The sequence below is a fragment of the Bombina bombina genome, chromosome 5, assembly GCF_027579735.1.
Source record: "Bombina bombina isolate aBomBom1 chromosome 5, aBomBom1.pri, whole genome shotgun sequence".
Classification (NCBI taxonomy): Eukaryota; Metazoa; Chordata; class Amphibia; order Anura; family Bombinatoridae; genus Bombina; species Bombina bombina.
This window is the reverse complement of record NC_069503.1, coordinates 104,762,809-104,775,869: the sequence shown is the minus strand read 5'-3', so window position 1 is coordinate 104,775,869 and position 13,061 is coordinate 104,762,809. Positions and strand designations below refer to the sequence as shown.

The 13,061-nt window shown below is 37.1% G+C and overlaps 1 protein-coding gene across 2 annotated transcripts in view; it reads left to right on the top strand.

The window, feature by feature from the left end:
- LOC128660009 (oocyte zinc finger protein XlCOF6-like) overlaps nucleotides 1-13,061 on the top strand; it is a 64,577-nt gene that overhangs the window by 46,295 nt on the left and 5,221 nt on the right. Inside the window, exon 2 of one of the 2 annotated variants that reach the window (XM_053713610.1) lies at nucleotides 7,786-7,795. In XM_053713610.1, the coding sequence (XP_053569585.1) occupies nucleotides 7,786-7,795 (10 nt within the window). Of the gene's footprint in view, nucleotides 1-7,785; nucleotides 7,796-12,178; nucleotides 12,451-13,061 lie in introns of those variants that run through there. The other variant, XM_053713609.1, reaches the window with a different exon arrangement.

Genomic DNA, 13,061 nt, shown 5'->3' with positions numbered 1-13,061 from the left:
ACAGTTTATGCTGGGAGCCTGACACACAGGCTGGTACTAGTGGCAGGCTGGCCTGGCAACTAAAATTAAATAACACTAGCAGACTGATGTAAAAAATTTTTTAAAAAAAGTTACACTAATGTTACAACAGATATGAGTGGTGGCACTGAGGCTGGCAGTGGCAGGCTGGCCTGGCAACTGAAATTAGATTACACTAGCAGACTGATGTAAAAGTTTTTTTTTTTTTAAATTTACACCAGATATGAGTGGTTGAAAACAGAGCAATTAGGCACAGTATATGCTGTGGGCCTGACACACAGGCCTGATGGAAAATGAAATTAGATTACACTAGCAAACTGATGTAAAAGTTTTTTTTTTTAAATTTACACTAATGTTACACCAGATATGAGTGGTGGCACAGAGCAATTAATCACAGTATATGCTGTGGGCCTGACGGAAAATGAAATTAGATTACACTAGCAAACTGATGTAAAAGTTTTTTTTATTAAATTTACACTAATGTTACACCAGATATGAGTGGTGGCACAGAGCAATTAATCACAGTATATGCTGTGGGCCTGACGGAAAATCAAATTAGATTACACTAGCAAACTGATGTAAAAGTTTTTTTTATTAAATTTACACTAATGTTACACCAGATATGAGTGGTGGCACAGAGCAATTAATCACAGTATATGCTGTGGGCCTGACGGAAAATGAAATTAGATTACACTAGCAAACTGATGTAAAAGTTTTTTTTATTAAATTTACACTAATGTTACACCAGATATGAGTGGTGGCACAGAGCAATTAATCACAGTATATGCTGTGGGCCTGACGGAAAATGAAATTAGATTACACTAGCAAACTGATGTAAAAGTTTTTTTTATTAAATTTACACTAATGTTACACCAGATATGAGTGGTGGCACAGAGCAATTAATCACAGTATATGCTGTGGGCCTGACACACAGGCCTGATGGAAAATGAAATTAGACTACACTAGCAAACTGATGTAAAAGTTTTTTTTTTTTTAATTTACACTAATGTTACACCAGATATGAGTGGTGGCAGTGAGCAAGTAGGCACAGTATATGCTGTGAGCCTCACAAACAGGCTGACAGGCAGGCAAATGCAATTAGATTACAAAAAAAAACCCACTGAAGTTCTAGCCCTAAAAAGGGCTTTTTGGGCTGAAGTTCTAGTCCTAAAAAGGGTTTTTTGGGGTGCTATCCTTACAGCAGAGATCAGATGAGTCCTTCAGGACTGTAGTGGACACTGAATACACTAGCCTAGCTATCAATTTCCCTATAAAATCACCAGCAGCAGCACTATCCCTCCTCTCACTAAGAATGCAGGATCATAATGAATCTAAAATGGCTGCTGCCCAGGAGCTGGGAGGCTCTGAGAGGGAGTGTCTGCTGCTGATTGGCTGAAATGTGCCTGCAGACTGAGAGATACAGGGTCAAAGTTTACTCAATGATGACGAATAGGGGCGGATCGAACATCACATATGTTCGCCTGCCGCAGCAAACGCGAACAAGCTAAGATCGCCGGGAACTGTTCTCCGGCGAACTGTTCGCGACATCACTATTCTTCAAGAAGTGGTGCCTTCTGTTTAGGTTCCTGTCTTGTCCCTCCCTTTCATCCGTGTCCTGTAGCTTTGGTATTATATCCCACAAGTAAGGATGAAATCCGTGGACTCGTCATATCTTGTAGAAGAAAAGGAAATTTACACCCCATGACTGATATGGGGACAATATAACACTGTTATTCTAAACTATAACATTTTTTATTTCTCTTATATTTTAGCAGCAGTTTTTAAAGTTATCGAATACCTTAGATTTTTTAAAAACCCATTTCTTTCTCATTTCAATAGCATTTTTTGGGCTGTTTACAAAACATTTTTTTAAATATGTTTTTGTGTAGCTCAGTCTATTGGTTAATAAAACACAATAGTTTTCTCACTTAAAGTTTATAATTAAACTCAATCACACAATTTAATTAATGAAAAAAAATAAAAAGTCATCAAAATAATAATTTATAATGGTTATTAAATGGAGGAATATATATATTAAATATGACTTTAATAAAAATAGCATGAAATTATTAGCTGCACATGTTATAAAGTAGCAGCCTTGAGTAAGTGAATAGGCTGTATTCATACACATTAGGGGCTCTACTCACTAATACTGAATAAATTAATGTTGATTTGAACAGCCAATATGATTTTAGCAGCCCTTATTCCTATTGGCTGATTCAAATTTTTCAGCCAATAGAAATGCAATGGTACCCTCAGTATAAAAGGGGTACCTTGCATTTCAATCCTCAGTGTGCGGTGGACGATCGCATGAAGAGGACTGCCATGTCAGACCGATTTACTTCCCCCTTGGACCTCCGCCTTGGACCTTCACCTGCACCTCCGCCTACGCACATGGACCGCTCTGCCTCTGCAGGAATGAAGAAGATGCCGGTCCCGTGACGGATGAAGATGGAGCCGCTGGGATGAAGATCGTTCAAGCATTCAAGATTGGGGGTTGGGCATTTCTCAAAAGAGCTGAATGCCCTTTTAATGGCAATGCCCATACAAATGCCCTTTTTAGGTTTGACTTTATTTTTATTTTGTGGGTTTGAGGGGGTTTGTATACTGTTAGGGTGTGTTTGTTTTTCTTTTGTAGAAAAAGAGCTGATTTCTTTAGTGTAATGCCCTACAAAAGGCCCTTTTAAGGGCCCTAGGTAGTTTATTAAATATTAGAGTTTTTTTATTTTGGGGTGGGTTTTTTTAAACAGGTTATTAGAATAGGAATAATTAGTATTGTTTTGGATAATTTCGTTTGATATTTTTTGTAATGGTAGGTTTTTATTTATTTTTTGTAATTGTAGTGTGTTTTATTTTTTGTAATGGTGTGTTTTTTATTTTTTGTAATGGTAGGTTTTAGTGTAAGGCAGCTTAGGTTTTATTTCACAGGTAAATTTGTATTTATTTTAACTAGGTAGTTAGTAAATAGTTAATAACTATTTACTAACTAGTCTATCTAGTTAAAATAAATACAAACTTGCCTGTGAAATAAAAATAAAAACTATACAGAGAACCAAATTGTAGGCAGCACCTGCTGAAAAGTCACTGATATTAAAATGATATCCTCCACAAAGTCCCCCTGTGTGGCGCACACTCCTTTCACTCTGCCCCCTGAAAAATCCTCACACTGAAATCCACAGCCAACACTGTTGTAAAGGCGACAAATTTACACACCTAGTCACACGCTGATATTTACTAGTGATGATCTTGGGGATCCACCTTTTGAAATCCAGGGCTCAGATTCCTCACCCGCGGCATACGTATGTGCTCCAGGCGGTAGTGAAGTCGAGACGGTGCAGGATCCGGGTATGTTTGACGTCACGATGGGGGGCGGGTAGACAGGACAGACTGGAAAGAGCCAACTGCTTCTAAATCCTTGGTGCTGGTGTCACACGGGGGAAATTATATGCTGCTTACTTTGTTTGAGTAGCTGTCATCCGTGCGATATTCATATCCAGTAAAAGTTCAAAAACAAAAGGCAAATGAGGCACCGGATGTAAGCATAAAGAAACGTCCTTTATTGTATAAGGTATACATGGAATTACACGGGTTAACAGCTTGAAAAACCCTTAGGGCAAAAGTGGAGTAGTGGTTCCCCACGTACCCTGACGCTGACGCGTTTCGGCTATTGCCGTAATCGTAGCTAAAGGGCTACAGCATTCGCTTCTATATAAACTTAAAAGACACCTGTGATTGGTTAAAAAATATATGCTACGTGACTAAAACACACCTCCACCAATAAACATTTGTATCTGCCCATTTTTGGATGTCAGCACATTTACCTTGTAACATAAATCAAGTTTCAAAATCGAATGCACTTCTGGTATATATAGAAGTCTAATAGAACTGAAATAGCCTCAAAGTTTTAAATCTACTTAGCCTAGTCTATGACAGGTTACATATAATCTATATTGTCATATATCTTACCCCGTGGAGAATAATTTTAAAGAAGATTCAACTAAAATGGTGAGATCACATCTAACTTTTGAAGAATGCTGTGATGTGGAAAATCTTGAGTCACTTCAGAGGGAAGGTAACATTGCAGATGCAGAATCTACTCACACTGTTGCTGGTTTTCCCAGGTTCAGGGGTGTTTCCAGGTTTTACCCCATTCAGTCTAGGGGTCCTCTTCTGGAAAAATTCCAGAGTAGGGTTGAGGATGATTTAAACAAACTGGTTTACACCTCTAAACTTGGGACACAGGGTAACCTTAACACCAAAGAGAGAACCGCACTTAAACATTTAAGTGAGAATAAGAACCTGGTGGTAAGGGCAGCGGATAAGGGAGGGTCTATTGTACTGATGAATAGAGAGTTCTTCATTAATGAAGCTCTCCGACAGTTAGACAACCCCCAGCAGTGCACAAAACTAGATTTTGACCCTACCACCAGGTTCCAAAAGGAACTTTCACACCTCATTGATGATGGGAGAGAAGCAGGATTTCTGGACGATGATGCTTGTGATTTTTTATATACCAAAAGTCCCAGAACTCCTACCTTTAACCTTCTGCCAAAGGTACACAAGTCCATGGAGAATGTTGAAGGTAGACCCATCATCAGTGGGATTGGCTCAATGTTAGAACCACTATCAAAGTGGTTGGATTCACTTTTACAACCCCTAGTGGAGGAACTCTTAAGTCACCTTAGAGATACCAAACAGTTACTCAAAGAAATTGAAGTGATCCCCTGGAGAGAAAGCTATGGCTGGCTATCTGTCGACGTTAAAGCATTATATTCGTCCATCCCACATGATTGTGGTTTGGAAGCCATTGCCTTTTTCCTCAGAAGATCTACAGATCACAATGAAGAGTTTATCAAGTTTGTTCTTAGAACTACTGAATTCCTGCTTACCCACAATTTTTTGGTTTTTGAGCGCATTTTTTATCTCCAGAGATGTGGCACGGCCATGGGGGCAAAATTTGCTCCCTCATACGCCAACCTATATATGAGTTGGTGGGAGCTGTGCCACATCTTTGGGGACAATAATGAATTTAGAACCAATATTGTTTATTATCGTCGCTATATAAACGATTTGCTCTTCATTTGGGAAGGAAGTAAGGACAAAGCTCAGGAGTTTGTGGGGCATTTGAACATCAATGAAGCCAACCTTCAGTTTACCCATGAATTTGGGGCATCTAGCATTAACTATCTAGATGTCACCCTCCATGGGGAGGGAGAGGAGAATGTAAGGGTTGAATTGTATAGAAAACCAATAACAAGGAACACCCTTTTACATGCTGAAAGTAGTCACCCCAAACAAGTATTTAGGTCTGTACTCAAGGGACAGTTCACCAGGGTGAAGAGAAATTGCACCAGTGATAGTGAATATTCCAGACATGAAAAGGAACTATCCAGGAAATTCCTTGAGAGGGGTTACCCCAAACAGGATATAGATAGAGTCCGCGAGGAAAAAAAGGGGATTGAGAGATCGAGTCTCCTCAAGGATAAGACTAAAATAACAGGATATGGCAGGGAATCTGAACAGATAACCTTTGTCACACAGTTTAGTAGGCAATACTATCAGATATGCAACATCATACGCAGACATATGACAATGCTGAAAGCGGATGATGATCTTGTACAGTTCGCCTCGCAAGGAGTCCGGTTTGCTTTCAAAAGGGGAAAAACTATAGGAAATTTTGTAGCCCCAACGCAATTAAAACAGGACGAGATTAGTGAATCCTCCTGGCTTAGATACAAGGGGGTATACAAATGCAGTTACAGCAATTGCATAACATGTGGACATGTCAGATTGGGCAATATGTTCAGAAGCTCATATACTGGCGAAACATTTTCACATAGGGCACTTTTTAAGTGCAGATCCACCTATGCAATTTATTTGCTAAACTGCGATTCTTGTGATATTCAATACACAGGTCAAATGACCCGCCAGGTCAGGACTAGGATAAGGTAACACATTAATGACATCAAGACAGGTAAATTAACCACTCCCTTAGTGATTCATTTTAGAGATAAACATGGTAAGGATCCCAAGACACTTTCTTGGACTATCATTGAGGTTGTGAATTCTGACAATGGGGGGGGGGGGGGTGATAGAGAAACCTTGCTTTTAAAGAGGGAGGTTTTCTGGATACACAGGTTGAACACTAGGGTACCCGCCGGGTTTAATTCAGAATTTGATCTGATTAACTTCTGGTGTTAGCCTGTGTATCCAGAACATTGGATATTTTCATCCTACATTCCTGTTTCTCCTATCAGTTCCCACAATCGGTTTCTCCAATTGGTTCCCATAATCGGTCCTTCCAGTGTTCATTCACTTACAAATGAAGTTTACATTTATTTACAACATAACATTTAAACCTCAATTAGATATAAGTCAAATAGGATATATATAGATATATGACAATATAGATTATATGTAAACCGTCATAGCCTAGGCTAAGTCCATTTAAAACTTTGAGGCTATTTCAGTTCTATTAGACTTCTATATATACCAGAAGTGCATTAGATTTTGAAACTTGATTTATGTTACAAGGTAAAATTGCTGACATCCAAAAATGGGCAGATACAAATGTTTATTGGTGGAGGTGTGTTTTAGTCATGTAGCATATATTTTTTAACCAATCACAGGTGTCTTTTAAGTTTATATAGAAGTGAATGCTGTAGCCCTTTAGCTACGATTACGGCAATAGCCGAAACGCGTCAGCGTCAGGGTACGTGGGGAACCACTACTTCACTTTTGCCCTAAGGGTTTTTCAAGCTGATAACCCGTGTAATTCCATGTATACCTTTTACAATAAAGGACGTTTCTTTATGCTTACATCCGGTGCCTCATTTGCCTTTTGTTTTTGAAAAATAAAAACTAAGCTAGCTACAATATAACTATTAGTTATATTGTAGCTAGCTTAGGTTTTATTTTACAGGTAAGTATGTATTTAGTTTTAAATAGATATTATTTAATTAATAATTGTAACGCTAATTTAGGTCTATTTTTATTATGTTAAAGTTAGGGGGTGTTAGGGTTAGGTTTAGGGGTTATTAGTTTAATTTAGTTTGTTACGATGTGGGGGGGGCTGGTAGTTTAGGGGTTGGTTAATAGGTTTATTTAGTGGTAGTCATGTGGAAGGCCATAGGTTTAAGGGTTATTGGCTTTATTTGGTGGCAGCGATATCGGGGAGCGGCGGAATAGGGGTTAATATCTTTGTTATAGTGTGGGCGATGTTGGGGTGCATAGGAATCGGGGGTAAATAACTTTAGTATAGTGGCGGCGATATCGGGAGCGTCAGATTAGGGGTTAATAGATTTATTTTGGTGGCAGCGATATCAGGAGCGGTGGATTAGGGGTTAATAACATTATGTAGGTGTAGGTGATGTCTGGGGCAGCAGATTAGGGGTGTTTAGACTTAGGGTTTATGTTAGGGTGTTAGGTTTAAATGTAACATTTTTTCCCCATAGACATCAATGGGGCTGCGATACAGAGCTTTTCATTCCGCGATCGCAGGTGTCATTTTTTTTTTTTTTAACACGCTTTCCCCATTGGTATCTATGATGCACGTCAAAGTAGCGCTTGTATTTTGTGCGGTATGGAGCTCAATGCAACCATATCGCTCGCACAAGCCGGCTTTTTCAAAACTCGTAATGGCAGCGCTATGGAGGGTGAAATAACGCAACTTTTGTTGCGTTCGTTAAATACCCTCTATAGCGCAAAACCTGTAATCTACCTGACAGTGACTAATAACAAAAGCACACAGTTAGTTGCAGAGTACAGCAATTTATATGTGTACTGTACTGTGTTTTTAATCTAGGTGATGCAGGATCCATTTTAGGTAGGATTGCCAGGTGTCCGTTATTAGACCGGACTGTCCGGTATTTCAGGCTACTGCCCGGTAATTTTATTTTTACAAAACCGGACATAGCCTTTGGTAGTTTTCTTTAAATTTTTTCTACTGTGACCTGCTTTACCCAACAAGCCCAGCCCCTGTAGGTTAGCCTGTGTCACTGTCAACTCAGGCTCTGCTCAGCTGATCGGATCATCATCTTTCTGATCCAGGCTGACAGTGTGCAGAGCCGGAGTTGCAGTCAGACCCTCTGCGCTGCCTGCCAGGCTGCACATGCACCCATCTGCCAGTGTCTCCTGTAAGTGTAATAACGGCAGTCTTGCTGTGGGCGTGGCCTGTGTCGGACCGACGTCGTCACGTGATCACGCGGGTCACGTGAGCGTGACGTCACGTCAGTCTGATATCAACTAGCAAGAAGAGAAGACCCGCTCAGTGTATGCTGCGCAGAGTGACTGATTAGGATAGTGAGGTTTTCTCTGACTCAGCAAGAAATTAAATAGTGCGTGCCCACTGCCCAGCCAAGAGAAATTGGGAATAGACTTTGTCACTTTGTGTGTGACAGTGAGTGACTGATTGTTATTTAACAGTGTATACCAGTCTCATTCAAGTTCATAAATAATCTAAATCCATTGATGAAGCAGCAGCCAGGGAGGGACTGAGAGTAACTCAGACAGTGAGACAGTTAGCTGAGCCTGTTACATTAATAAAACAATGAGGTATGTCACTCTGTCTTTTTTAATAATTGTTATTATATCACCACCATCACCCAACAGAAAATTATATATATATATATATATATATATATATATATATATATACGTACATAATATTATTATATTATACATATATTATTAAATACATATATATATATATATATATATATACACACACACACACACACATATATATATATATATATATATATATATATATATTATATACACACACACACACACACACATATATATATATATATATATATATATATTATATACACACACACACACACACACACACATATACATTTATATATATATATATATATATATATTTATTTAATGAGCCAATCAAATACAGATGTAGGTGTGTCACTGTAATCAATCACACGCTGTACAATGAGCCAATCAAATAAAATACAGATAACTGTAACCAATTACACTCTATATATACACACACACATTTATACTGTATTTATATGTATATTATATATATATATATATATATATATATATATATATATATACACACACAACTATCTATGTATTGTAACATGAGTCATTTTTTGTATGTGACGTATACAGTGTGTATATATATATATATATATATATATATATATATATCTCGTTTTCAGTAAATTTCACCGCAAACTAATCCCCCCCCCCCACAGTTTTTTTTTCTTGGGTGTTCGGTATTTTTGGGAAGGACACCTGGCAACCCTAATTTTAGGTGTTTTATTATGCCCGTTTTTGCTATATGAGCACATTGCTTATTATTGTCACATTTTTTTTATATATTTATATTGTCACTTGTTCCACATTATGCCAATGATGATTTTTTGAATATACACCATCACTATGGCAACCATTTATGGCGCAATTTTGTGTTGGGGTGGGGCTTATGAATGTATTTCTTTTTTTCCCCACTTGATTTGGTTGGTCTGAAGAAGGGGCAATGTTGCTCCGAAACGTCACTATAATAAATATCACAATTGACACAAGTCCAGTGAGTACGGATTTTTACTATATTGGGTACAATTTTTTTTCCTGTCAGTTGCTGTTTCTTTTGAGATGTGAATGTAAATCCACCCTGACTGTTTATATATATATATATATGCTAAAAAGGTTAGAAAAATAAACATTAAATAATACAGTTAGTGAACAAACAATATAAGGGTCAAATTATTAATATTGAAATACTCAGTACTGTATATCTTATGTGTCTAATAACATGTTAATATTATAAATCTGTTTTCAACTAAGTTCTGCTAAAATAACAATTTCCATCAATAAAAACATAATATAATGCTGTATCCTGAGATATTTTAGGACACAACAGAAAATCTCTCACATTTAAATAAAGTTTGTTTCCTCCTTACTTATCCATATGATAATCACACCCTGAGGGGGAGGCAGGGACTCTGTATTCATGTGACACCAGAGGGGACAATAGACATCTATATGAGAACAAAAGTCCAGGTGTGACCCTCTCATTGTCTTCCAACTGACAAGTTGTACTCATGTGAGTCACACAGAAAAAGGTGACACTCCCACATTAGTATAAATATCTGTGTAACACTCAGTGATATCACAGGAGGAACCAGAGAGACTTCATACTTACAACTCTGCGGAACCTGTTGGCACTCTACAAATACCTGATAATAATAATAATACAGAGCTTCTCCTAAACGGTAATATGCAAATCCTGACATACATCTTTAGCCTCACACTGTTGTGTTTTATTTAATGATGAGAAAAGTGTTCTGTATTTTTTATACTAAATATAAACAATTTCACTTCATATAAGAAACTGAATTTATATATAAAAAACTCAACTGTACATATTTAATTTGTTTTCTATATTTTTTCATGTGTTAATTAAGGCTAATGTAATACATAATGATTTACAACAGTTTGTAAAATGAATGTTTGTAGCCGAACCAAACCATATTTTGAAGCTTGAGGAGGTTTGTCCAATAATACATTTGTGGGGTTGTTTCTGTTATCCAATGAGCAATAGATTTTTAAGTATCAGACAGTTAGAATCCTGTATTTCCCTATAGGTTTATAATTAACTGTAGAGCCCAGATAAACCATTTTCATTTAATATTAGTGTGAAGCTGCTATTTGCTCCAGTAATAAATACCACTCAGCTTATGGCCCTGTTGTATCAGTCTCATCACATTTACTGATCTAATCATAAATATCTTGTGATCTGCATATTATTTTATTTCTAATGAGGTTATTTTATAATACATTTCTTATTTCTATTAGCTGCACCTGTTTATCATCAGAACGTTTATCCCACTGATTTGTGACTGATTCTTGTTGTTAGTAAAAACCTTAGTAAGTGTATTCTGCACCATCAGCTGCTGCTGTTTATGTCACATGATCACAGACTTAAAGGGACAGTGTCCTGTAAATGTGGTTTTCGCTTAAAAGAACAAGAAAACCCAAATGTTTTTCATTATTAGAACGTATACATTTTCTACAACTTTCCAACTGACTTCTATTGTGATATTTGCTTCAGTCTCTAGATATCCTTTACTGAAGCAGCAGCAATGCACTACTGGGAGCTAGCTGAGCACATAAGGTGAGCCAATGACAAGAGGCTTGTATGTGCCACTAATCAGCAGCTAGCGCACCATAGTGCATTATATGCTTTGTTACAAAGGTCCCCAAGTTAATAAAGCAGATTTGATAATAGAAGGAAATTGGAAAGTTGTTTAAATTTTAATCATAAAAGTGTAATTGTGACTTTGCTGTCCCTTTAATGTGTTTCTAATGACTTGTTTTACCGGTGTATAAAATATTATAAAGTGTATGGGAAATTTCACCTTTAGGTTTAGTTTTTATGTGAAATAATTGTTTGCTGTTTGTAATTTATTTTCATTATTAAATTGTACACAGCCTTTTAAATGACCTGAGGCAGCGGCTCCTACTTAGCATATGCAGGAGTTCACATTATATAAAAATATGAGTCTGTTATTGGCTGATAGCTGTCACATGGTACAGGTGCAGAACTACATTTATCAGCAAACAATCTATTGCTCTTTGTAAATTCATAGTAAGTTTTATTGCATTGTATTTTTATTATGCATCTGTGGTTTTGTAATTCTATATTTTAGGGTCCTTTTAAATGGACTGAATTTGCCAAAATAACATCTCATTATATTATCACTCTATGTAAACACAAATTCTTTCTTTTCTTAAATCTATTCAAGAAAAACAATTGAACGGAACATTTTAGTGCCTATCTCTCCCACACACCCTTGTAGTGTAATTAAAGAAAACTTAGTATTGACCAAGAGAAGTTAAAGGACTGGGGGTGAAGCACATGACAAAATGTCTGATAGTGAAAATTAGTAGGAAGTACAATACCAATACTGCAGTATCCAATTTAACTTATATTTAAACAACTGATTTTTAACATTTCTTTCAAGAGAAAATATTGTTTCATATAAATGCCAGAAAAAAAGATTATAATATATTTGTAAAGTTGTGATATGGCCCCACTTAAATAGATTTCTATCATTATGTTGTATAGATCTGGGAAGATTTATATTTAAGGGGCAATTAAAATACACACAGAGCTAACTGTATTAAATGCTTGTGCTGAATCAATACCACATATGTAATAATCTAATCAGCTGATCTGTATCACATGAATTGTTATGTGTGCCTTTATTTATACCATACGTACAGTTAATGAGAACCATTATATATTATTATCCCTTTAAACCATTTAATATACTTTTTACAGACACAACCAGAGCACTGAGAGATATCAGCTATTGATGTAACTGGAGTGAATAAGGGAACCTTCTTCCTGAGCACAGATATTGGAGCCCGTTATAAGCATGAACTCATATGTGTTAGGTGAGTAAAATAGATATTATGCTGACCTTAATTACTGGGAGAATAGAATAGATCACTCATTAAACAAATCTAAACTATTATATTTATATCTGTATCTTTAAGAACAATTGTATCAGTGACGTTATAAAGAAGGAGCAAACTCCATTGGGCTGAGGAAGAGGGTAGAAAATACTACTCCCTCCTCTGTCCGTATAGACAGACCATGTCAAACAAGTGCCTAACCTCACCCCCTGACCTGGTTCATTACTCAGAACACCGGTGACTCCACCTTCCCCTGCCCTGACCTTGCTCATGGAACACCCATAACTACACTTATACCTTCCTTGTTCCCATGTGTGAAACACCCACAACTCACCCAGTGTTCCCCACCCAGAACCACCACTGATTTGTGTGCTTAATTTTACAGTGAGTATTATTAAACTAATAAAGTTTTTGGCTGTTTATATAAATAGAACAAGCACAGCCGAAAGCTAAAGATTATCAAAAGGTCACTGCTTCTTACCCTCTCAAAACATCTCACACATATCATTAGTCTGTGATGATTAAGACATCATATTCTCACCCCACTCGCTGAGCATGAGCCGGGCAGGACTGTATGTGCAGTTGCTTGT